Raw genomic sequence first — 26,080 nt, 5'->3', positions numbered from 1 at the left:
AGAACAGGCTCATATCAAGCACTGAGCATTTCTGTCAGCCATCAGAAACAAAATGTGTCCACACAGAAGGGACTGCACCTTTTTTACAGATACAGCTTGTGGCAGCAAGTCTCACTGTGATTCAGTAACAAAACAGGTGGAAGAAAAACAGCTGCAGATTCTTAACTTGTATAACAGAGCTGCTTGTTCATAAACACAGGAGATGAGGCACTTGTTTGGATTGTGCCAGAATAAATTTGGAATGATTTGATTTACTCAGTTAATTTAGAAATTATCTTCAAAAGGACAGGAAGAAAGAAACAAACTTGAATGGATAAGCAAAAAAAAAAAAAAAAAAAAAAGCTCTGACAACTTTTTCATCTTTGTACCAAGTAGTCCACCATGTATTGAAACTAAAGTTTCTCTTAAAACTTGGTAAAATATTAAATCATGGTTCCATTTCCGTGGAACCTTTTTCCGTGGAGAAGAATTTGTAATGGCACTGGTAAATTCACTTTCTAGATGGATAAGGTTTATCTGGTATAAACCAAAATGGCTTCAGGACATGATTATGTATTGGTATAACAGATGTCCTTCCATTGATTAAAATTAAATATGCACACTGCTTCTGGAGATTAGAAGTCAACCAGTTCAATAAGAAGTATTAATGGAAAAATAAATCTTATTAGTAACTGGTTACATACTATAATTCTGGCAAGTCTTCCTGCCAGGCCTTAAGATGTACCATATTCGGATGTCTTCTGCTGACTGTTCTCCTAAGATAGTTGCTCCCAGAATAGTACTTTTGCCTCAGCCATTCCAGTAATGCCTGGTATCTTAGCTTACGTTGCTGCAAGTATTTAAAAAACCCCCAAACAAACAGACAAAAGAACTATTGAGGTTTGAATTCAAACTCAAAGGGGTTTTTTGTTTTGTTTTATTTTACAAAGATGTTATCCCAAGACTGTAATTTAATTGATAGGGAATAGGAGCTGTTCACTAATGTTGGTCTCTGAGTAATATGTATTTGGAAAATACTAGAAATTAAACAGTTAAAATCAGTTGACTAATTGCTGTATCATGGGTTCCAAGGATAGGACCCTAAAAAACTCTTTAGTGTCTAGGCTTTAGAAAAGCTGTCCACAGCTTTAAAAGTGTAAATGGAGTTCATGGTCTGCTTATAATTAGGAATCATGAAATACGGTCTGAAAAGGCTCTAGTATATTCCCCAGCTTGTTCAACTAATGTGGGTTTCTTACAGCGTGTACTGATTTTGATTTCTTCCACCGTGCTACCTGAAGTCCTGCAACAGGCGACTCCCTTGATTTAGTAACATATACTGAACCTTTTAGTTACCTTCCTATACTCCCAATCGATACATGTAATTGAAATGGGTCAGTTGGTCTCTTAAGTCCTCGAGTTCTCCTTAAATAAAAGAAGTTAGCATGTTCCTTTTAAAAACAAAACAAAAAAAAGAGGTTTTATTTTGACACTACTGGTGTGGTGAGTCCTTCAGTATATAACCTTCAGGTGGTTTTTGCAGGGATACTACAGTATGAGGAGAAAAATAAGCATTTTGTTGGTGTGCCACATTAGGTCTCTTCTTCCGTACATACCTGCACTGTGGTTACAGAACAAAGAAGCATATACATAAAGTAAAAGAAGATGCAGTATAAGTCTGCGTAAGTATAAGTCCTGTATGCACAAGAGACACATGGCCTAGTGAACTTGAACGTAAAAATCTAGCTGAGACTATCTTATTTCTAATTCTGTCTCTTTTAGTACCTTCAGGGAAGTAATTTGCTCAGTCTTTGAGTCATTTTTTTCTTATCAGAAAAATGAAGATAATAGCCACCTACCTGCCAGATGTTAAAGGAAACATTTTTGAAGGTTAAAGTGCTCTACCTTTTCTAATCAAGATTCTTTCTTTACAGTGTTCTTAATTTATCCAGAGTCTCACAGGCACACGTTAGGACTGTGCAGTTAGAAAGCTTCTGCTGGTCGGCACGAGGCTGCTGCAGTCTGTTCTCAAAAGGAAAGATGCTGCCTAGAAAGTGCCCCCCTGAAAGTGAATCAAACATATTTGTCCATATGTTAACAAATAGCTATGCACATAAGTACTGATTTTACTAATGCACTTGATATTTGAAGTAAACATGGAAGGCCCAAAAATATGCTATAATTATCTGACAAATCCTGAAGCAACATTACCAACTAGTTCAACTGACCATGAATTAAGGCTTAGGTAGGGAGGAATGATGCCCAGTGAATTTTGTTGGTGAAAGTCTAAAATCTTCATAGGAAGAAGGGGGGGGGGGGGGGGAGGATCACACCAATTGCTGCATCAGAACTGGGAGGAGAAAAAGGATATTGAAAGGAATTGTCAAAATTTGCCTTGAAAAAGTCAGGATTCTTTCCAGGAACTAGAGGGTTTTTTCCCCCCTACAAACTAAATAAATATTACCTAAAGGAAAATGCCACCTGTGGCCTTAAATTCCATATCCAAGGTACAAGAAAGCATTGAAGCTAGGTACTGGGACTTGAGACTACCTGGTTCTCTGCTAGAGTTCTCTACTAGGTTGCTGTGGGCCTTTTAAGGAAATAGCGTAAAGATCAGTGTGCATCAGTTTTCACAACAGTTAAAAGAATAATATTAGTCTGTGTCAGGGGCTTTTGATATTAAGTATTTCTGGTCTTGGAGGAAAGTTTCAAGAGCTGAAAAACTGTATTTATGGATATTCTAATCACTAAGGTATAGTATTTTCTTCAGTAGGTTTTGAAAAGTAATACATTTATTTAACTGTATCTTTATGTGTATTGAAATGAAAATGTTTACCTACAGAGGTGTTCATAGCTGTTAAACGTTCCCCAGTTGCTGAAAGTTGCTCAAATCTGTGGATAAGTGGTGTACAGGGGGTCCTGCCATATTCTGAACAAGCAGGAGCAGCGAATGTTGTGTAAGTCTTTGCATCCAAAAAAAAGGGGGAAGGGTGGAAGCGTACATCACTCTAAGTGTTCATTTTCCTTTATGGTATAAGTAGAGCTTCTGAGTGAAGCTCTATTTCCCTTTGGTTAGAAGAATTACTCTTGACATAGATAGCAAGAGGCTCCAGGAATAGAAGACTTGCATGGAGCAGAATGTGTAATCTAAGACACCCTGGACATAAGGTGTAAATAGGGGATAAAGACATAAAATAAATTTCACTTAGGTTTAAAAGAAATAGAGCTGCTTCTCTCCAGTGATTTGGCCAGCAAGTCTAGCTGTTGTCAGACTGTGGATCAATATGGTGCAACCTCTAGAAAGCTATTTAAACCCAAGGCATAAATAATATAATTCAGGAAATACACTGAAAGTCAAACCTGGAATCATATTCAGCATGTGATAATTTGAAGTCAAAATACATGAAGGATCCAGGAGGATAGTTAGAATTAATACAACAGGTACAGTATGTTAGTATAGACCCTTTCATTATTCATTTCAGTTCTTTATTAGTAGCCTTATCTTTCCTGCATTTTCATTGGGCTAAACAAAATGATACACATACATTATTGAATCACTCTGTATTGCTTGCTATTTTAATTAAATTACTGGGTACACTTTGGCTTTTAATTAAATCCTCAGCTTCTGGGAGAAGTGTATTAGCTCAGGTGGGCCTGGTGTAGAGAGAATTCTAGAAGTATTAACACTCGTCTAGCTCTTTTGAAAATCAAACACTGCACCAAGGCCCTGCACTGATGCTAGGGTAGCTCTGTCACCCACCTGCCCTTTCTCAGGAGACTTTTTTTTTTTTTTTTTTTTTTAAAGATTACACGCTACTTTCAAATTTAAATAAATACTTCCTTATATGCTGGTATGGCCTATGGAAAATCTTATTTTATAAGAGTACTACCATTTGCAGTAGTGTTACCTATTATTATGGTTTACTTCTACTTTATTAGGTGTCTACTCTTAGATCCTAGGATGCCTTTTTGGCATAATTCTGCTTTTTTACTGCATGTCCTGTTCTTTTGATTCATTCTCCCACATCCTACAGGATATGACCTTGTGAAACTAGGAATGATATGGGAGATGCAGTGTTGTTTCAGTGTGTTCTTGGCCCTGCAAACATGGCTGTGAATGTTCCTTTTACAAGTGTAGCAGTGATATTAATTCCTCCTGAATATATCATTGCAAGATTACATGATTATTCAAAAAAGCAAACTCTATTCACCTACTGAAAGTCTGAACTTTTAATTTTGAACCTAGCTTTTCCTCTCCCTCAAGTCAGTCATACATTGTTGTTCACTGCCTGGCACCACTGTTGATGCTGAAAGTTGTTGGGAGCAAAATGGTTCTTTTGAAAATTCTCTTGTTAAATTAAACTTTAACTGTTTTGCCTTTGTGCTTCAACAACTGCACAAGCCTTTTGGAGAAAAATGTTTCTTTCAGTTATATTAAGAAAGTATGTGACAAATTAAAATGCTAATTTCTGTGAAGTTGCATCTATCACCATAGATGAACTGGGATCATACCCCAGTTCTATAGACGATTCACAACAGCGGTAACCTGCCATTTGTGCTAGCTGGTAAGTCAACTTGTGGGCTCACAGCTACTGCTTGTGCCTGACTGCCATTGATTGCAACTTCAACAAAAAAATTGAGGACACTGTATAAGGTTGGAAGGGGAGCCTACAGATGAAATGTGTAGGTCAGTGACTTCTGAGGTATAAAGCAGTTTATAAATGAGTATCGCATGTTGTATCCGTGGGAGTAATCATCAACCAAAGTTGCTCTGTTAGACTGTCTCTGATAGATGGTGGCCTTAGCTCATGAATTCATAGTGGGGTGAAGAAGTTGTGATGTAAAAGTAGTTACTCTAACGTGCATGTGTTCTGTAGAGCAAGGAAAGTATTTGGTCCAAACCAAAAGAATTAACCACTGTCATTTTGTGGTACATAGCGGGACTGAGATATCCTGACTGAGCCCTGCTGTATTTAGTAAGACCTGAACCCACAGCAGTTTACTATTACAAAGCAGGTATGCTGTATTTATCACTTTGATTCATTCAGGATTCTTTGAAATTCAGAAATAATTTCCTGAAAACCTCAGTTCTGTTCCTGAAGATGCTCCCTGCTTCTGTGGAGTTGGTATCCGCTAGAGCAAAAGCAGGACTTGAATCTAGGAGAGTGCCATATCTTAATTTTTCCCACTCCAAATACACTGTTTTCAAAGAAACAGGAAGAAACTGTTTCTTTTGAGTTCTTCTTCTTAGTTCCTAAGTCTCAAGGAGTAGAACAGTGTCTGATGTAGAACCTCCTTAAGAATTGCTGATTCCAAAAAACCCCTACGAAATCAGCATGTGCTCTGTCCTCAAGTGATATAAATTCTTTGTTCAAAATTTGTGTCACATTTAATGTAGGAAAAAAGTTTGGCAGCTTTCTGTGCAAGTAGTAAGATAGATAGGAAAGTGAATTTGAAATTAGCACAAATTGGGATAAAAGGTAGTTGATTTGCAGAATCTCCACAGTGCAAAACTGCATCTCTTGCGTGCACCCTAAGGCAGCTTCCCAGGCTTACGATCTTCAAGAAAATAGACAGAAGACACTTTGAAACACAGGTTTTACGTGACTAAACTTGGAAATACAAGGTCTTTGCCTTTCAGTCTGAAGAATTCTTGCAGAATCTTTAACCATACCTGTCCAGTGGCTGTTACAGAATTAAGATGACGTCATCTTTCTTTTGTATACAATTTATTCCACTCATTTCCTGGGCAGTTTTTTTCACAAATATCTTTTCTGTCTCTAATGCATGCTTATACCTATTGCTTTACCCTCTTTGTGGTAGACAGCAAAATAGAGGGGGGGGGGGGGGGGGGGGGCGGAAATATCTTTGTTCCCTTTTCTTCTCCTGAGCATAAACCCAGTAGTAGAAATACAAAATGAATCTGCAGCATCTTGCAAGCATCCTGAGTCTCAGACATAACATTTTATGTAGCATCACGGAGCTGTGTGCTTCTAGCATGAAACCTGAGAGTATGACGGACTTAAGAGCAGGATGGACATCCAGTCCTGGGGACAGACTGGCAGATTAAAAGAAACATTCTAAGGTGTCTTATACCACCTCTTTTCTTTTCCTCTTTTTGATTCAGTTATTGATCATTTTGGTAGTCATGAGTAAGTATAGACGATAAATATATAAAGAAGAAAACATTGAAAGGCAAGTTGCAGTGACCATAGCAAATGGCTAGAAAAATAAGTTAATAAGGTAAGTTATGTACATTTCTTCCTACTGTGTGTTGCCTGAATCTTTTGCAGCTGTGGTGTTTGTGAGGGAACGTGGAACTGAAATGCCTTGAGAGGGCAATTTTTAAGATACTGTGCCTTAATATTTAGAGACTTCTAATTTTGAGCACGTAGAGGTTAACATTCCCCATCCGCTTTTCTTGGAGTGGAAATGACAGAAAGGACTGCCTCAAGCTATGTTTTGTGGAGTTTTAATAAATACATCTGTTTGGTTAAAAAGCTTCACCATAATGTGGCTTACCCCCCTTTCCCCTTGGGAAGGAATTACAAGATTCCTAGCCAAGTTATTCTGAACTACTTAGCACTTAATCAAAGTCCATGACATCTTGCAAAGCTGGGAAAGGGAAACAGGAGAATAGTTTAGCTCACTTATTTCCAAAAGCTTGTTGTTTAGCTTGTTGGGATTTGGTTTGGTTTTACAGAAAATGTCAGTAAAACTGGATATTCCTTGAGTCATGTAATGAAATCTGACAATGCCAATCCAGAGCACTCCTCACAGAAGAGAGAGAAGAGATAATTAGAGTATATGCAAGAATGGAGCTGTCTAGAAGGAGAATAACCCAAGGTATCAGCAGACTAGACTATTTTGATACTGGAAAATAGGAGTGCATACAAGCTGCACTGGAAGTTTTGCTAGGCTGGACTATAGGACACATTTACTTTCTTCCATTGCTGGATGTTCTTTTTGAACAGTCTCCAAAATATTAGGGGAACAAGCTAGATTATACTGAAATCCAGAGAGCGAGTGTTTTCTGAAGGTACTCGATGCATAAGCCTTTAGGATCTTGGCTTTGTATTTTGGTAGCTATTCGTTCTACTCCTACGTTCATTTCTTGCCTATTCCATGTCTTGGGGAAATATTTCCCTCCCACACTTATTTTAAAATAGCTTTATTGTTTGTATCATTTACAATACATTTAAGTCATCTTTCCAGTTGGAAGGGATGGGGGAGATGCATGAATGTTGCTTTAGGGATTACTAGACTCTTTTGGGGAATGATGTCCAATTACGCTGAACAGTGCTGCAGCAGCATGTATCACTGCAGGAGCTAATCTTCCCTGCTGGTTGATCTGCCTGGTTTTGCTGTGTTATAAGATATCCTGTAGATACGTTCACCTTTTAAAGATATGTTAAAACCTGTTCTTGCACAGAATTCTGCATATGTAGACTCACACATAACTTGTTAGACAGTACACCTTTGGTAGAGAATTTTTGCAGCACCTTCATCTCTTAAGGTTACAAGGTATTTTTAAGTTCTGTTTGAACCTCTTGTTGATTAGAATTTCAAGTTAGCAAGAAAGGTAAAATTTCTTGTGAAGAAGCCAAAGCACACAGCACAGAATTCTGCATAGGAATAAGTCTATGCCATTATTAAAGACTACGATTTTTGAATAGGCTTTGTATGGGGGATCTATACAAACACAAGTTGTTTATTAAATAGAATTTGGAAATGACTGCAAATTCTGGCAGTTTTGAACTTTTGCTTTTTGACTTCGGAATGAAAATGATAAACAGCAGTACCAGTGGGCGGGTAAGATGGTTTTAAAGTGCCAGAAGCTCTGTATTTGTATGGTAATTGTGGCAGTATGCAACTACTTTTTAGGTGATACACATCAAGATGTTTCAAATAGGGACACTTCTAAATTTTTTTAAGCCACTTCCTAAATGTGTAAGCTGTATAAATATTTAATAAGCTTGTTTGGCACTTTCAGCATTGCTCAAAACATGCTCACAAACAAAACAAATAAATCTGTCTTCCTTTAGCAGCTCTCTGAATGTCTCAGCAGTGAGATTAGGACCAGAACATTGGGGTGGGAGGAAAAGGAGCTTCCTTTCTATCACGATGCTATTCATGTAACAGGAATCATTATATTTATTGTATATCTTATGTAACGGTGCGATGTTCTCCAGCAGTTTGTTAGAAGAGTCTGGGACTACTCCATGCCTGGCCAAGGATGTCCACTAGAGTAGTCCCACCAGTATGCTGTGCTTCTCCATTGGTAGTTTGCAATAACCCAATTACTGGGCATTTGTGCCGTGTTCCAGACAGCCTGACCACTTTCCGTTGTGTTAACAAAGAACTTTAACAAAATCAGGGACCCTCCAAAATTATAATTAGGCTTTTGTGTTGTGGATTATTATGCCATTTAGTTGAATTGTTTCTGATGCTTCAGGTATCATGTTGTTGGTATTTTAGCAGCTTACCGTTTTTAGAATTTGAAGACAAAGTTAAGAATTAAATGTAGGTTTTAGTTGAAATATTTGCTTATTGTCATTCCATACTCCCATCAAGCCAGTACTCTTGAATATAACAATGAAGAAAATGCCATCGTTTTTCATCATCACCTGCACAGAGCAAATTGGAGGTATGTGGTATTCTCTGGTCTTGAATATGGAAGATTATTTTGTTTTCTGTCCTCTCCGATTGCCTTTTCCCAGCAGATTCCTCAGGAATGATGAAAGCAACTTCACAGTTGCTTGTGTACTACCTTAGACTTCCTTTGAATGATGTTTTTTTGCATGTCCTATGCAAAAGACTCATCTGTATGGATACAAGTAAGGCAGAGATGGTACACTGCTTTATGGCTTTAGCCATTTATGCTCTGGTGATGAAATGGAAGTGAATTTTTGATGATATATTGTGAAGTAGTTGCTGAGGTGCTTAGAGGAGCTCAAATGTTTTGAGGCAGTACATAATGTTTTTCCAAGATGTTTGCATTAGAGGCCTGAGGAGTAGGTGATTCATAGTTTACTTCTAACATCGGAAAACAACAATTGCAATGCTGTGAGATGTATTATTACATTTACTAGACTGGAATCTTCTGTGCTCGGAGTAGAAGTCTGGCATATTTTTGGTTGATGACTAGAGTAAACTAACTTTAGTTGGCAGATAGATTCCCTTTTCCAATGCTCTTTCCCCTAGCAGAAAGTTGTTTATTTTTGTCTTTTAGTTATAGTGTGCTAAAAGAAGCATTTCTGCAGTAAAATCCTTTAGGGAAGACAACCTGTATTTGATACCTTCCCATAATGAACTTAACAGTAAATACACTGCAAGAATTCATTAATCTAACTTGCTTTATAACCATAAAAGCAGAGTTCTCAGGAGAAAAGTTTTCACCTCTAAATCTGGATTGGTTTTAAGGATCAAAACAGAAGTACATATATTGGCCTTCTGCCCCAGTGCACATAAGTTAAGAATGAAACTGTTGTAAAAACTGATGGTCTTGGTACGAATGCAGACCACAGTATGTCCACTCTGATTTCCAGACCAGTGAAGAAGCAAGGAGTGAATATAGCAGTAATAACTTAATTGATTATATCCACTCTGAACTAATGAAAAAATGTTCAGAACTACTGTTACTCAACTAGCTACTATATAACAGTATTCAAGTTCTTTAAATTTTAAATAAAACCCACAAAATTACAAGTTCCAATCTTTAAAGTGACTTAGGCGTTTGGAGCAATGGGACTAAAGATCTGAAGTCTCTTTTGGAAATGAGACTTCCAGAAGATCCCCATTGCTGATTCAACAAGAATAAACCCCCTCCATAAGAACAGCCAATACATGCAAAACTATCTTCAGTAATGTTCAAAACGTGCTTGGGTATTCTTTCGTTAGGTATTATCAGTTCTAATTAGCAGTACATATTTAAATAGATATATGAATAACAGGTTTAGACCATTTAGTTGCTGAAATTAGAAATACTTTTCCCATAGACTGGAAAAATGAAAATCATCTTTGTGGATAGTTATTGAAATTCTGTTCAAGAATGCATAAGGAAATACTTCACAAACAAAAAATAAATAATGTGTTTCACCTGGAATAAAAATAGCATACAGTACAGCTTTTCCTACATGAAAACAACTAAAATGAACTGAAGGGTGTTCAAAAAAGAAATAACCATATGGCAAAGCACAGAATAGAATGTATTGGAGGGGTGGCAATGTAGAAAGGAACATCATTAAGTGACATTGGTCTACAAAAGGTAGGAGGTGAGGAGATGGGGCAATTGAAAGGTCACGTTCAAAGTGATAAATCGTTGTATATATATGTTCTTATTAGATTTATAAATTGGGAAAAGGGTCTTGCTGAAACTGTGTAGAAGATTGTATACACGTTCAAGATCTCTTAGATAACATTAAATAGCATTTCTACATATGCTTGTTAACCATGTGGAGAGGATCTGTAAAACCATCAGGATTTAAAACCATTTTTTACCTACAAGGGACTAAAATGACTTCAGCCCAATCCATGTCTGCAGGGTTTCTTGCATCTGCTTCTTACACATCCATTGCAGACAAGATGACAAACTTGATTTTTGAGCTCATCTAGTCAGGTATTTATGTATTCTAGTGCCTGCAGTGGACATTGGTTCAGTAATTTGAAGTCTTATTTCAAGAAATAAGGGAAGCCTTCAGTCCATGCTTTCTGTAAGAGAGAATTGAGTGAAATGCCTGTTCAGTATTGAAACCATAAGTCCAAGGATGTTTTCATTTTAACAATCAGACCTTGAATTTCTGGCACCTCAAGAAAGATATTTGTCACACTTGAGTGTGGTATGACCCAGATTGAGATTGAAGTGGAGGCAATGATCACAAGGGGCAAGATATATATCAATTCAATCTGCATCTTTCCATCCATATTTCTGAATCGAATATACCAATACAGAAAACTTGTCTTTTTTGTTTTGTTCCTAGAACTGGGTTTCAAAGCCAGCCACAGAGAATACACGTCTTTTCATAGCTGGTCCTATTGAAACAAAGAGCAAAGATAAATCAGTTTTTCTTCACATTATTTTTTTTTTAATAATTCCATGTGTGATACTTTTTCTCCTTTCTGTTTTCTTAACAATCACACTAACATAAAGGTAGCCTGTTGTTCTCTCCTACAATTGATGTTTTATAGTCCAGGAGCTTGAAATACTTTACACACATTTTTGTATGTATATATGTATGCACAAATACACACTCTATCAATCATTCACTCATTTTTATCCTTTTTCGTCTCTCAAATATCATCATTTTGTAGTTTTAATATCTTTTGAGCATTCAAGGAGCAACAGTAGTGTAAAGCATTCAGTGAGAGGCAGAGAAAAATATTGCAGCATAGGCGATATCATACTTCGTTTCACATATAGTGGACTACATGAACCCTATAACTGTGCGACTCTTTTCCCTACTATATCATCTTAATACTACTTATCACTATGTAATATTCATTTTAGAGGTAGGAAATTTGAGGCAATTTCTTTACTGTTTTAAAGTGTTAGGGCCAAATAAGAAAAAAGCTGTCTTTCTTTGTAGACTAGAAAGAGGTGGCTACTAAAGATGCCCTCCTCACCTGTAGGAAAAAGTATCGCCATGTGTTTCTGAATCACACACTCCCTGGAAAACTGAATAACATTGACTAGTTTTAGACAAAGAGACAAACGACACCAAGCTGAGTGGTGCGGTTGACATGCCTGAGGAGTGAGATGCCATCCAGAGGGACCCGGACAAGCTCAAGAAGTGGGCCCATGTGAACTTCATGAGGTTCAACAAGGCCAAGTGCAAGGTCTTGCACATGGGTCAGGGCAACCCTTGGTATCAATACAGGCTGGGGGATGGAGGGATTGAGAGGAGGACTTGCGGGTACTGGTGGATCGAAAGCTGGACATGAGCTGGCAATGTGCGCTCACAGCCCAGAAGGCCAACCATATCCTGGGCTGCATCAAAAGAAGCGTGGCCAGCAGGTCGAGGGAGGTGATTCTGCCCCTCTACTCCACTCTGGTGAGACCCCACCTGGAGTACTGAGTTCAGCTCTGAGGCCCCCGACATAAGAAGGACATGGACCTGTTGAAGCGAGTCCAGAGGAGGGTCGCAAAAAAACGATCAGAGGGATAGAACAACACTTGTCCTATGAGGAAAGGCTGAGAGAGTTGGGGTTGTTCAGCCTGGAGAAGAGAAGGTTCTGGGGAGACCTTATAGCAACCTTCCAGTACTTAAAGGGGGCTTATAAGAAAGATGGGGACAAACTTTTTAGCAGGGCCTGTTGTGATAAGACAAGGGGGAATGGTTTGAAACCAAAAGAGGGTGGATTCAGACTAGATATAAGGAAGACATTTTTTACAATGAGGGTAGTGAAACACTGAAATACGTTGCCCGGAGAGGTGGTCGATGCCCCATCCCTGGAAACATTCACGGTCAGGTTGGACGGGGCTCTGAGAAACTTGATCTAGTGGAGGATGTCCCTGCTCATTGCAGCGGGGTTGGACTGGATGACCTTTAAAGGTCCCTTCCAACCCAAACCACTCTATGATTCTATGAAAGCCTCTGCCTTCAGTGTAATAACCTACATCTTTTCAGCTACAGAACAAGATGATGTGGCATGACATGTCCCTATGTCAAATGCCTGTTCACCCCCATGCTTAGTGTCAGAACAGTTCATGAAGAGAAGCTTCTGAAAACTGTAGAAAAGTAAAAGTAAAGTAGAAAAGATTTCAGTGAAAGTGATCATCTTTATTTTTTAAAAACGTTACTTTTGTTACTACCTGGGAATACCTAGTTTAGATGATTTTGGGGGCTTCCTCGATAAGATGAGAGGATGGCAAAAAAAAAACCCCAAACCTAATATGACTTTAGCTTTGCTACTGTGTTGATAAATACTCAAGAAAATGCAGTAAATAATTACTTATTAATTCCCTGTAAGGAAGGGAAGTAAAAAACGTAAAGCTGGCATTAATTTTTGAGAACTGAGTAATCCCCCAGTAGGTGATTCTTCACTTCTGATTCAGGTAAGATTCTGCCACTTTAACCAAGTCCCTAACTGTATTTTGTTTTTTCTCCCTTTCCATGGTAGGTTATGTGTTCTGTATGTTACATCGCCTGCCTGAACAACATGACTGCACATTTGACCACATGGGACGTGGGCGTGAGGAAGCCATTATGAAAATGGTGAAACTGGATCGGAAAGTAGGGAGATCTTGCCAACGCATTGGCGAAGGATGTTCCTGAGTGCAAGACTGCAACCAAATGCTGTTCTCTTAGTTCACTAATGTTAGCCTTATTTAGGACAAAGTCAGCCAGACACCTTGTACTAGGCAAGTTTCAGACTACAGCCAATCAGTTTCCTTTCTTTAGCCAACCGTCCTGGTACTGTAGTTTAGGGGTTGATGGTGGTTGAAATTGATTTCTGGCTGGTTACTAAGGTGCCTGCTAGCCACCGTATAAAAATAAAACATGAAGAAATATTATTTTTGAGCATGGCTAGTGGATTTAAACAAAACAAGAAAAATCCAAAGGCTTCTGTTATTGCTGGAGTCACTCTAAAAGCCTTACGCTGGAAACATTCCAGCTGCAGAATTAAAACAAATAGTTGTATAGAACCTGGTGTAAAAGTTTGCTATGCACATGGCTTTCGGACAAACTGTTTAATGTGCAGCCTTTCACCTCTTCACTGCTAGTGAATCCTGGGGAGGTGAAATACTACTAAAAGCAGCAACTGCAGCTGCTTGAGCCCAGAAGACCTGACTGGTCACTCGTGCCTTCATCGCGTGTGGCTTTTGAGTTAGGCAGTGTCACCAGCATCAGGGATTCTGTTGGGGTAGGAACATCTTTCTGGTTCTTCCCAGGAAGCCAAAAAGAAAGGGGGGACAGAGATTCTTATGAAAAATTTTTATATCTATCTTACTATAAAGAACCTATCAGGGTTTTTTTTTTCTTTCTTTCTTTCTTCTCAGTTAAATTATGATCTCACTTTAGAGCCAACTCCATCCCAGAGCAGTAAATGGTGCATACTTTCCACATGGCATCCACAGAGATTCTACGAGTTGTGTGAACCGATTCCACATACCTTGAGCAGTGCAGCCATTCCCACCGGCCGAAACCTGATTGGCTCTTGTTTGCCTTTTGCTAAGTGCAGGTATCTGATAATTGATCAAATAAGGCTAATTCACAGCACAGTAGCCATGGCTGGATTCTACAGACTGACTTTCTGTAGCTAGACTTATATATTGGGGAAAAAAAGGACATTTTGTAGCAAACGGAATTCAGTAACAGTATTGGGGAACAACTGGTAAAAACACCCTTTATGAGATTGAGTTTGTGTTCCTCACTTCCAGAGTGTCAATGAGATAATCAAATGGGCTATATCGGCCCCCTTTCTATGCAGCTGAACGCTCTCATGAAAATCTCTGCCCACATCTATTGCAAAGCAAGTATAGCAAGTGAATGTGAAAAGCATTACATGGAGTAGAATGTTTTGGATCTGTTTAGACCTATGGTTCTGTATTATGGTATGTCACGTTGAGCTGAGCTGAACTGAATTGCACCAGTCTTGTCAGTTTGGAAACAGAAAAGCAAACATAATTATCAATCGGCATGTCTCCTGCTGCACACGGGGTTTATGCAGGTAAAAAAGGATTTGTACTGATGTGGCCCAGCTTAATCCTGTGTGAATTTAGCTTCTCAGTCTATTAGTAGGGTATTAACAATCAGGCAAATTTGTAAGAAAACCTGAGGGAGGGAAAGATTTTTGTCTCCAAATACTGGGCAGATAGATAAAAAACATCAGAGGGGTGAAATAACGTGTCATTTTGAAAAACCCCAGCATTTTGGGAGTAAGCTTGTGTGAGTCATCCTCCATTCTACTTGTTACAGGTAACTAACTCCTTATAGGCCAAGTTATATTTTTACTTTGGTAGCCAGCTAGGAGCATTTAACAAGGAGACAACTAATTTAAAAAAAAAAAAAAAAAAAAAAAGAATATATATATGTCTCTCCATACACACACTCAGCATCTGACTGTATTAGCATTAATTAACCATGAAGCAAATCAGAAGTGTCCCATCATTATAAAATGCAAGCTATTCAAAAGGCAAGCTGTTTGGTTTTTTTTTTTAGTATTGTTATTATTCAAGAATATGAAACCAGCAGCAAAATCTTCTGTCATGTGCTGCATTTTCAGGAAATGGCCCTGGTGAGAGGGACTGTCCATGGATATTATTTACATTTGCTGTGAGGAGTTTAAAAAAAACATGGATTTTGGTGGCTGCTGTGATACGCACTTTCTTTTCCTACAAAATTCTATCATAGCATTTGATGGGCATTCTGATTGATACACAAGACTTTTCTGCATTAATACTGAAGATGCTTTTTTGTTCTCCTTAATATTCTCTTTAATCTCGTTACAAGTGCACAGATGGTTTCAAGGTGGCTCTTGAGAGAACACTACTTAAAGTTCATGTGAATTATGGACAATGTTCACTTTAAACAAAAAAGTTGGGGAGGGGGTTGTTCCTTTGCAGTATCTGTTCTGTGAAGTTTGTTAAACGTAAAGAAAGCTTAAGTTCTTGTATCTTAAAAGAAGATCTTATTTAACCCTTTTGTGTTCTAGATTTACTTACTCATGTAGCCTAGAGCTCAGTTTTAGTTTAACATTGTGAAAATATTAAAAGAATCTTGTAACTTTATTCTTTTTCCTCCTGCTAAAAAAAAATTAAACCAATCAGATTAAAGTTTGAATTCCTTTCTGCCTATTCCAACAGATCTTGCTATTTTGCACCATTTCTGCTGCAAGCTCACATAAGAAATATGAATGGGGAAAATAAATACCAACAGTTAGGCCAGTAACTTCAAGCTGACTTTACAATTGGTGGAAGGTGGACAGTATTTTCTGCCAGTTTGGAAGGGGAGGATAATATTTCTGTTGGGTTCAAGTTTAGTGATTTATTTTGTAAGCAAATCTGGCTAAAACTGATATAGCCCGAGTGTTGGTCAATTTAACTTTGAGGTTAGATACAGTGATCCAATGAACAACTTGTTCATACTCTGAAGTGCATACTGTGCACTATATCATTGGCATCCAAGTTTTAAAATGTCTTAAATGTTCTTTCATGCATTTTGACAGCTTCTGTGCCTAGAGTAGCTGTATTTCAAATCATAATGGGCTGGATTCATAATGGATAAGTAGAGGAATAACTATTGTTTCTTAATCATTTAGATGCTAGAAACACAAGGCTAATTAAAAAACAATGGTCTGTATTAGAAGGAGAGAGAATGTCAAGGAGATTATTTAAAAACAATTTTGAAAATTGTTTGGAATTGAAATTGTGCCTGATTCATGGGACACGTACACCCATTTTTTTCCTCAAATTAGTATGGTACTTTCAATTATAAAAATGCATGATTCTTGAGCAAGATGGCTGTGTTACAGTAAAGGTAAGTTACATAAAACAGCTCTGCCTTTTTATCAAGTTTCAAACCTAGAGCTGGGTAAAAGCCAGGGCTTCAAGGAAAAATAAGAATTGCCCATGAAGGTTGCTATGCCAGAGCCTGTCCGTAATTGCACTGGTTTCTGTTTTGAAGCAGTTTAGTGTCTTGAATGAGAAGCAATGTAACTGTAAAATGAGGTACTTGAAAATATGAACCACGCTTTAGTAGTGCACAGGCAACACCCTGAAAAGCGTCCTGGTGCAATTATAGCAGTCCAAAAGTAATATTAACTGCTTTTATCTACTCCATGGAAGGTGATAAGCACATTCAAAACTTGAATTTTGCATGACTTTCTTCTTTTGAACAAATTGCAATCCCCTGGCCTCTTGAACACAATGTCCTGTTTATATTTAACTTTGTACTCATTGTGGTGTTCAGTTCATTCTGCAATCATAGCATTTTCTGTGACTATGCTACAATTTGGTATAAATCTCTAAGGGATAAAAGCACTTTTTTTAATCTTACAATGACTATTTCAGTACAAAGACTCACCAGGGAAGAAAACTGATTCTAATGGTGTCATAAAAATAAAGCTTTTATAATAGATCTCAAGAAATGCATCAGTGGAATAACTGACAGCACCTATGCTCACAGTTGACGTGTACACAGTTAAGCGCCCAGACAAATGAATTAACATTCTCTTTGTTGTAGTGTAGTTACTGAAATTGTCAGTCATCAGTGGAACAGCAAAGAGAAGGTCTAATCGAAGTAATCCCTTAATGTCACAATGAAATTGTAGCCAATTCAGGCTGGAAATAATTTTGTATGCTCCTGGGAACTTTTATACCTAGAAAACAAATGGCAACATTTAAGACAACACTACTTAAAATGAACTGTATTTATTGGCACCAGATGTTTATTTCATCACTCAAATACCTGATTAGAATTCTGCACACAGAACAAAAACAATATAAGCAGTAGTAAGCTGTGGCTCAACACAAAAGCTGATGTGTCAGGTGTAACCAGTTCATAATCTTATACTTAGCTGAGACTGTGTCTGTACATACTTTGCTACACAAAGGACCACACTGGAAAAACAGTGCATGAGATTAAACTGTTCAGAAGTATTCACAGTGCACATTTTACATTGTGAACTTGTGCGATAGTGAGCTTTATCTCACTAACAGCAGCTTTTCCAGGAGAACAAACTTTAATGCTGCTGGAAAGAGACACTCTTAAATAACAGTTCTCAAAGACATCAATGAGAAGGACATATTTTTCTTTCTCTTCCTACTCTTCATTCATTTTTTTCCTTTTTGTTGAGGCAGTCAGCATGTGCAACTGGGCATTTGAAAGTAGTTCTGCTTGAACGTTGCTCTTTTTGGCTTTTCAGTACTCATCACAGGGAAAAAAAAAAAAAAAAAGGCATTAAAGCATTAACTTTGTTCTTCTTGCAAGCCCCTGCACGTTAGTTCAAGCAGATTAAAATATGGACGTTTGACTATAAAAGTGATAACCTCCTTGTGTATTTTACTACCGTGATAGCTATTTCTTCAATTAACTGAAACTTAATGCAGACATGATTTACTTGTTCTGGATGTTAGGCGATGAGGTTTTTGAACTTCAGTTCTGTGATATTGTTCATATACACCTTCCCATAAACTCTGCATGCCTCATCTTCTAATCTGAAGTTGAGTCAGGAGGAAAGAAGGCATGAAAGCAGGAGGCAGAGGATGCAAATTGACACGTGCTTAGGGATCACATCCACCTTCCTCTTCAAGTCAGCTCAGATCATAAAATAGTAAAGAGGCAAATAATTACTTGCCAAACAGCACCACCTTTCTTGACTTGGTACTACAGAAGACTGTTTTGCTTTATCTTTGTGAATATACCTGTGTAGAGTTTGTCTGAGTCAATTCTGCAACATACGTTATATGCAAAGAAATGAAACAGGACTGTCAGAAAACATTTTTGACTAATTATTTAGTAATAACTACATATTTTGCTACAGGACCTTCCTATTTTGCAATATGCTGCTATTTTCTTTGGAAGAAAAACAAGCAGAACTTTATAAGACTAACTGTAGACAATTTCAAATTCAATACATGCATCTGAAGCATTAGGAAAAGATACTGAAATTATAAATAGTTTTTAAAGATGATGACTGCATCCTCTAACAAAATGGTTTTGTTCTTCAGATAGTAGCAGGTGTCGATGGCAATGGTTTAACCATAAGCAGAATGTTCCTTTCTGCTAGGTTTGTGCAAAGCTAGTAACATCCAATAGGATGCTGTGAGTTAATAACTTGTAGCACGGTGCAGTGACTGTGTAAGTACTGAGAATAAAATTATAGAGACCTACTCTTGTCTGTCGGCTCTCCCTTCACACCACAGGACAGAGGATGGCACCTACTCTTTCCTCAGTCCTTAGTCCCTTCCATTCTTTTCTGAGTCGCAGAAGACGCTTCCCTTCCCTCTACCACACGTGCTCAGGGAGGATGGGAAACCACATTCTAATTAAGATTCTAAACACTTCAGGGTTTATTAAAAAAAAAAAAAAAGTTGACATCTCTGAAAGCAAAGTGGTGAAGTCATCCGCTGTATCAGAGATGCAACACCAGAAGGAGCCCTCTTTAGAGTTCTCAAAACACTTGAAAATGGTGAGTTTTTTTTTTCTGCTCTGAAATTGTTCAGGGTCTCTCTGAAGCAAAGTAGCAATCCTTAAAAGAAAAAAAAGGCATGGCATTGTATCATCTTTTGAAAGGAAGGCCTGCATGATCAGCACTTCTGCATTAAGCTAGCTATGAAAGATTCATTGTTAACTCCTGAAATGCTTAGTCTCATCTCGCTACTTTTCAAAGGAGCCAATAAATGCAAGAGTCTTAGAGGAGTGAGAAGAGAATCTGAGCCCTCTGCTAGATAAGCTAAATTCAGAGTTCATTCTTCAGTCTAGCAACAGTTTGTCTTCTTTTTTTCTTCCTCCTTCTGCAGTGTTTAAAGTATACTACATTTGCTTTAGATTCCTGAAAGCTTTAGCTAGACCAGTTTCTGGAGATGCCTTTTAACATACCACATTTGGCAGCAGCACGAGGAAGATGGTGACCTCCAAGAATAAGTTAAAATTTACGTTCACCACTGTTGGCTCGCACAACTGTTCTTGTCTACACTAGAGTTTTAAAATGATGGCTAGCTAAAAATGTTTCATCCGTATCAGCTTTGCATGAATCCTGCTCCTTTGGGTAGTCTGTCATGTGCGCAGCAGCCAGAGGCATTACATTTATTCCATCTGCATGCAGACTTTCCCCTTCAGTACCCGCCATGTTTATATAGATTAAAATACTAATCAGGTAAGCAGCAGTTAGTTGCAAATTCTATAGCTATCTTCAAGTCACACTGCACACCCCTTGTTTTCTCCGTTTTTGACTGTTTGGTCTCAAGTCTTGTCAAAAATAATAGTTCCAAATGGATCTTTCAATACACAGACACGTACACACACACAAATCTCCTGGGACATCAAATGGCTGAAGCAGAATTATGCTTCTGGGCTAAAAACAGCTTTCACTTTCTGCACACCCACATACATATAATCAATCTTTGTCTGGCTTGTCTTCTGGGGACATGTAGCGTGTCCCAATATCTCAATTTGCCTGTTTAATAGTAGCTGTAGTTTAAGCATTATCAACTACTATAGACTTAGTCGTGGAAGCATCATTATGCTTATTTGCAATTCCATTAAAAACACTCCCCCATAACAGCTGAGAAGCTTGAGTGAGTGAACACTAACAGTTGGCTTACAGGTATTTTTCAATAGTGCTATTCCTCCTCTCATGCTATTCCTAGGGGCACGGAACTCTGTGAAGGATGCGTGTGTGCGTGTGTAGGATCAGCTAGGTGCTGCTGACCATAGTCCAGCTGCTACCTCAATAGCAATACTTTGCCTCTGTTTGCGGCAGCAACTCCTGCTAATTTAGTGGGAGCAGGGAAATACGTGCTATTTGAAACATTATCTGATACCTCTGTCAGCCTCTGTTCTAGCCCCCACACAGGCCTTCATTTCTCTACTCCTTGACTTCTCTGTTTGCTGTAATTTTCATAGGCTTTCTCCATCATCCCTTTTGCACATTCTCCCTCATCAGCTACAGTGTCCCCCCCAACTGTCATGTTCAAAGACAGAGCCTATGTGAAAACAACATAGCGGTAGAGATGATCATGTCTAAAGGTATTGGCAGTAGCTGTTTCTGTCTGTAATGAAAATGTTATTTTTAAGTGTTAAATGACTGCTGCTGTTTAGTACATGAAATACCTAGAGCTGTGTTAATACACTGTAGCAAGTAACATTAAGGCTGAGGTGTACTTCCAATTTAAACCCCTTCTTCATTGCTCTTAACTTTCTTTGTGGACTTTCTCAATACAAGGAACCTTAAGGCTAGCTTGACACTACAGCCACTAGAGATAGGCAAGCAGTGTTTAATAGTACCTCTACAGGTACCAAATCCCCATCCAGACTAAGAATAAAAAATTGTGTCTTTGTTCTGCCTTTAATTCTTTCTTTCTATTGTTAACCCAGCGTTGTTATTTTGTGGATAAAATATAAAGCTATCGGTCATTTGCCAAGTAATGCTAAATGTTCATCAATCACACGGATTGATTTAAAATTATTAGCATGTGGTTGATACTATGGGTTGGTTTGGTTTCTTTACATCAAGCTTCATGAAGATAATTCTCAACTGTCACAGCTACTGAAACAGGCAGATTTGATTGACATAGAAACCATGGGTCAAGTAGACCCGAGTCAAACTTCTCACGTAAATCAGAACCAGTTCCTTGCCTTTGCTGTTCTCAGTCTGGATAATAAAGGTAAAGCCAATCACGCTGCCCCAGCTGCATGCATGTGCAAGTTGTCCACTGGCTTGGCAGCTGCAATGCTGCTCTGCACTGTTACCCCAAGCCCTGAAAGATCTCAGGATTCACAGAACCTCTCATCCATGAGTCCACGAAGGCAATCAAGTTGTATATTGTACCTGCTCTTTCTAACCCCATTTGTTGTGTGAAACAATAAAATCATTTATAAAGAGATATCATGTATTAAACAAGACAGTGCTGATTTGTGATTGAATTGTGCTTTCTGTGGTGGCTTTCTTTTATCAGCCTTTGGCCGATAGCAGAAAGGTAGGGAAGGAAATTCAGCAGCCTATGGAACTTAAAGCACTTCACAGGAACTGAAACAAGTGTTAGACCCTATGCAATTTGCATATATCCAGCAAGCCAGAAAGATTAATGCAGTCTTTAACCATTTGTTTCACACCAGCCCTGATTCAGTCACTTCACAACACGGATCAGTTTTCCTTAGCCAACAGTCAGCACCTTTCTAGAGTAAAGGCAGGAGGATCAATTATTTTGAGAGCAGTCTGAAGATAAAACATATCAGGCAGAGCTAAAATATCTACTGTAAGGATTACACAGTTTTGTGTAAAATGTACCAAAATAGAATTCTAATACTGAAATGTGTTTCAAATACAACATTACATTTCTGATTTCTCAGAAAGCACCATGGGAGCTGAGATTGGGGCATTAACAGCAGAAAGAACAAAAGGCAATAGGCTTCCCGCACCGTATCATTCTTCACGGTAAGACAGTCTGACCCTTGCTGTTCTTACTGTTTATGGATTTCTTGGTGCAATTTTCTGTTTGAGAGAGCTTAACTGTGAACTACAGTTTGTGGATACTGTGTAATTCCATTACTAGATAACTGCTCCAAAGCATATGAGAAGAATGAAAGCATTAAGTCTTAGAATAGCTAATTTTTATCCTTTATTTTAGAGCATATGGCTAAGGGGTTGACCCCCTAAATAAATAAAACCGGAGAAATCTAAAGTAGTAAATTCTTCCAAGGAACCTGGGTAAACTCTTCCTGCACAGAATTCATCAGAATGATAATTCAGAGCTGCCAGGTAAGTAGTCTTCAGTTTAAAAAACCCCAGTGATGAAATGACTTGCTCACTTCAGCCAGAGGCACATTCTTCATGCCATGCTTCTATTGCATACAATTACTCAATCTGCTGCCCATGACTACTGGGGCCCTATCTGTGCCAGCATAACCAGACAAATAAAAGCACAAGCATTGAACACCAACTCTTACAGTCAATGAAGGCAGCTGAACTTCAAAGGTTCGCAACAGATAAAGGGTTTACATGTTGCTGTTCAAACCAGTCTTTTGTATTACTTCTCTGGTGGTACACAGGTCTTACAGAGAAAGTGTAACAACTTCTTTTGTATTGGTGAGGCACTGAGCAAACAAAGACTTAGTCAAACACCAAAGAAGGGGAGGAGGAATCTTTCATTCTCAAGGATATGGAACCTGGTCACATTCCTTGAGTTGCAACAGGCCTAGGACACTCACAAGATAGTCTCACGCACACAGGCATTATTTGAGCAGAGATGACAGACTATGCAACCTTCACCTGCATCCACTTCAGCAATTTGTTCATGTCATTTGGCAAGGATAGAGAAGTAACACTGGGCTCTAAAGTACCCACTTACCCGAATTTATTTGAATCTGGTAGCCACCCCAATACAGAGTTACCATCCAAACCCACCCACGTACAAGAATCAAGCTCTATTTGTGTATTTGTCCATACTGACTATACCAAACCAGTAGAAGAAATGTCATCCCCAGTGTGATGGACACACAAGTTCCTCATCACTCCAAAGCCACAGGCAGTATCAAGAAGCTCAGAGTCACTGGGCCAGGCTGAGCCCTGTGTGCCAACCTCTCTACAGAGAGGAGAAAACAAAACCCTGCTACTGTGGAGAGACGTCACTGTGAGATTCCTGTGCCTTCTTTGGTAGACAGACAGGAGAAAAGGATAGTGATGTGTAAGATACTGACAGTACAGTGTTTGTGCAGCCCTGGAGCTAGTGAGGCACCTCCTGTATTAGTTTCATGCTCTGCCCCTATACCACTTGACCACGATCTGCCTGTACTCCGCAGATCCTCTCCTCCAGCAGTAGGAAAGGGCTTAAGACCTCCTCTGCAATAACATCCACCTGCTTTCTCTCCTCAGACAAGAGGCAGATCAACACTGTGGCAAATGATAGATCAAAAGCTCTAGAAGAGAAAGGAGAAGAGTAGAACTCCCCATGCCACACTGGACTGCTGAAGTCCATGATGAAACCTTCCCTCTCTCCATCCCCCAGGTCTTGTTCCAGGTCCCGAAGAACTGGCAAGCAAAGATCAGCAAAGGGACACATGCTCCACACAAGCTTCCTTCCTACATCCCACCAACTCTTGTCCAAAGTTCCAGTAGTGGCTTGGTCTGGGAGGTTTGGTGGGGGTGGAGGGGGATGCAAGACTTGGGTGGAAAGTCCATCTGGCATGCAACAAGGGCAATTGCTTGGCTGTTTTTTAGGATTAGCACTAACCAGCCTCTCTTGGTAGCCAGGCTGTGAGCAGAATCTAGCAGTTCATTTAATGAACTGACAGTACCCATTTTATCATCTTGGACAGAGCTTCCTGCAGAAGCTAGTTTTAGTTACTGACCCAACCTGCGGGTGCAACAAGACCAAACTGTTCCTCAGGAACAGAAACAGTAGATCTCTGCCGCAGTCTCATTCCCTGTTTGCTCAAGATGAGCCCTGCATCAGTGACTGCACAATGCCAAGATATGACATATCTGGCTCCATGCTGAACTAATGCTTTGTGACTTTCACAAGAATGAAAAACAAATAGACATGGGAGATTACTGAAAGGACAGGTCACTAGCCAGGGTGACTGGGCTCTACACTAGACTGATTTCTTCTTACAAGCCATTTAAGTTTCCTAAGGTTAACTGGAGTGCTATTCTTCTCTTTCTCGCGCTAAGAGGGTGTTTGATTTTGTTTGCGATGTTGCAAATGTGGCTGTTTCCTCCCAGAGGTATTTGCCCTTTGGGAAAGGGTTCAAAGCATGCAATCATAATTGTAAAGCACTGAAAAACTTGTAAAAAGCATTACATACAGACTATTAGGAGGCAGTCTGTCAGTATTAACTTCAGAAGAGCATAAATAACCTTTTCTACCAGAAAAAAAAACTGCCTGTGTATAAGAGAAAGGGCCACACACTTATTTATTTTACTGAGTATAAATAAAGCCAATATGCGGCTCCTGAAGGAGAACATGAACAAAGTAAACCCAGAAGATGAAGGTCAGGGTTTAAATGACTTTAATGTAAGTTTTAGCAGCCTTGAAAGTAGAAATCCTCCCCCATCTCACATGTCTACCTCTTCCATAGATCAGGTCTTTGGTAGCACTCCAATTTCACATCTATATTTATCTAATGATCAATGGACAAAATTTATTGAACTGCAGCATTTAGCAGCTGAGAAGAGATGTATCAAATAACTACATAGACTTCTGGTATCTGGCTGAAATGAAACTTGTTCCTAGATAAACTAGCAGCTCCTTCAGTTTGACCATTAAGATTCCTTCTCCTTCCACTGGTATTTAAAAAAAAACCTCTCTGGGAATGCTGCGGCACCAGAGAAATTGCACAAGGCTTCTGTAAATTTCCGGGCTAATAGTGAAAACTTGATAAAAAACCCCAACAAATACTAAGTGCCGTGAAAATGAGTTTGCTACCATCTCTTTAGGCAGCAAAGATTGCAGACAATGTCACTCTTCAAAAAAAGTTTTAGTTTGATATTGCTAATAACAATTCTGTAGACAGAAATTAAATGCATAGAATTATGCAGCTGTGTTACAATGCTTCAGTATAAGTCATTCTACTTAAATGCTGTGGGAAATAAAGTGAGCAAAAGAAGAAACACTTCTTTATAGCAACAAGAGGATGTTATGCCAGGAGGGAAGCAACCGTCCTAAGGGCACAACAAACAAGTGCCTAGGTGCTGTTGTACTGACCATCCTTCCACTCCACGCAGATGCACAAGTGGTTCTGTACTTCACTGGAGCACTGCTCAGTGTGTACTGCTTGGCTTGCAAAGGCATTGATCAAGCTAGCTCGCAAACCTGGCCAAGAGCGTTAGGGCTGTACTTGTCTACAATAAGTCTGGCTGAATCCTTGCTACCAATCTAAACCTGTGGGTCTTAGACAAGTCCGATGCTGAGATCTCCTGACTGCAAATTTGCTAGCCATACAGTGCTCAGCACCTCAGTATCAACACACTACCACCATGCAACATGGAGAGCAGCAGCAACACTTGACCAGAATTCAGTAACAACTTGTATTATTTCTTATATTTGGCAGAATTGCCATTTTGGCAGCTAAACTGTGCCCAACCTTGCCCTACTGAGCCTCAGTACAGCTGATGCTTTGGCATAAAGACCATCTCCTGTGGGAAACTGGGCAAGGTCTCTTCTGCTCTAAGATCACCAGGCCACACTAGCCTGCAGCTGTTGAGCTCTGTCATCATCTTTGCTTTTAAAGCACTCTGGACAACCATGATGCTGTACAAAACACACCCATTTATTTAGCCAAATGACATTAGCTCTGCCTATTACACTGATGCAGCCAAACTGACATTTTTATTGATCCAGGTAGCCTGTTCTATGTCCCCTCTTCATTATTTTCCATTTGTCCAATTAACATAAAAGGGGAGAAGAAAAATAGGCTGTGGCAGGACCTTGCATCAGCTA

The 26,080-nt window shown here is 39.0% G+C and overlaps 1 protein-coding gene across 4 annotated transcripts in view; it reads left to right on the top strand.

The window, feature by feature from the left end:
- ZFAND3 (zinc finger AN1-type containing 3) overlaps positions 1–26,080 on the top strand; it is a 188,815-nt gene that overhangs the window by 128,751 nt on the left and 33,984 nt on the right. For 2 of the 4 annotated variants that reach the window (XM_087777312.1, XM_087777315.1), the window contains one exon: positions 13,099–18,812. The exons of the other annotated variants lie outside the window; for them this stretch is intronic. In XM_087777312.1, coding sequence (XP_087633438.1) covers positions 13,099–13,253 — 155 coding nt within the window. In that variant the 3' untranslated portion in view covers positions 13,254–18,812. Of the gene's footprint in view, positions 1–13,098; positions 18,813–26,080 lie in introns of those variants that run through there. 4 annotated transcript variants of the gene reach the window in all.

Source organism: Nipponia nippon, unplaced genomic scaffold (assembly GCF_047370975.1).
Source record: "Nipponia nippon isolate SJK-2023a ecotype South Korea unplaced genomic scaffold, ASM4737097v1 scaffold_4, whole genome shotgun sequence".
Taxonomy (NCBI): domain Eukaryota; kingdom Metazoa; phylum Chordata; class Aves; order Pelecaniformes; family Threskiornithidae; genus Nipponia; species Nipponia nippon.
This window is presented reverse-complemented; position numbering and strand designations above follow the sequence as displayed.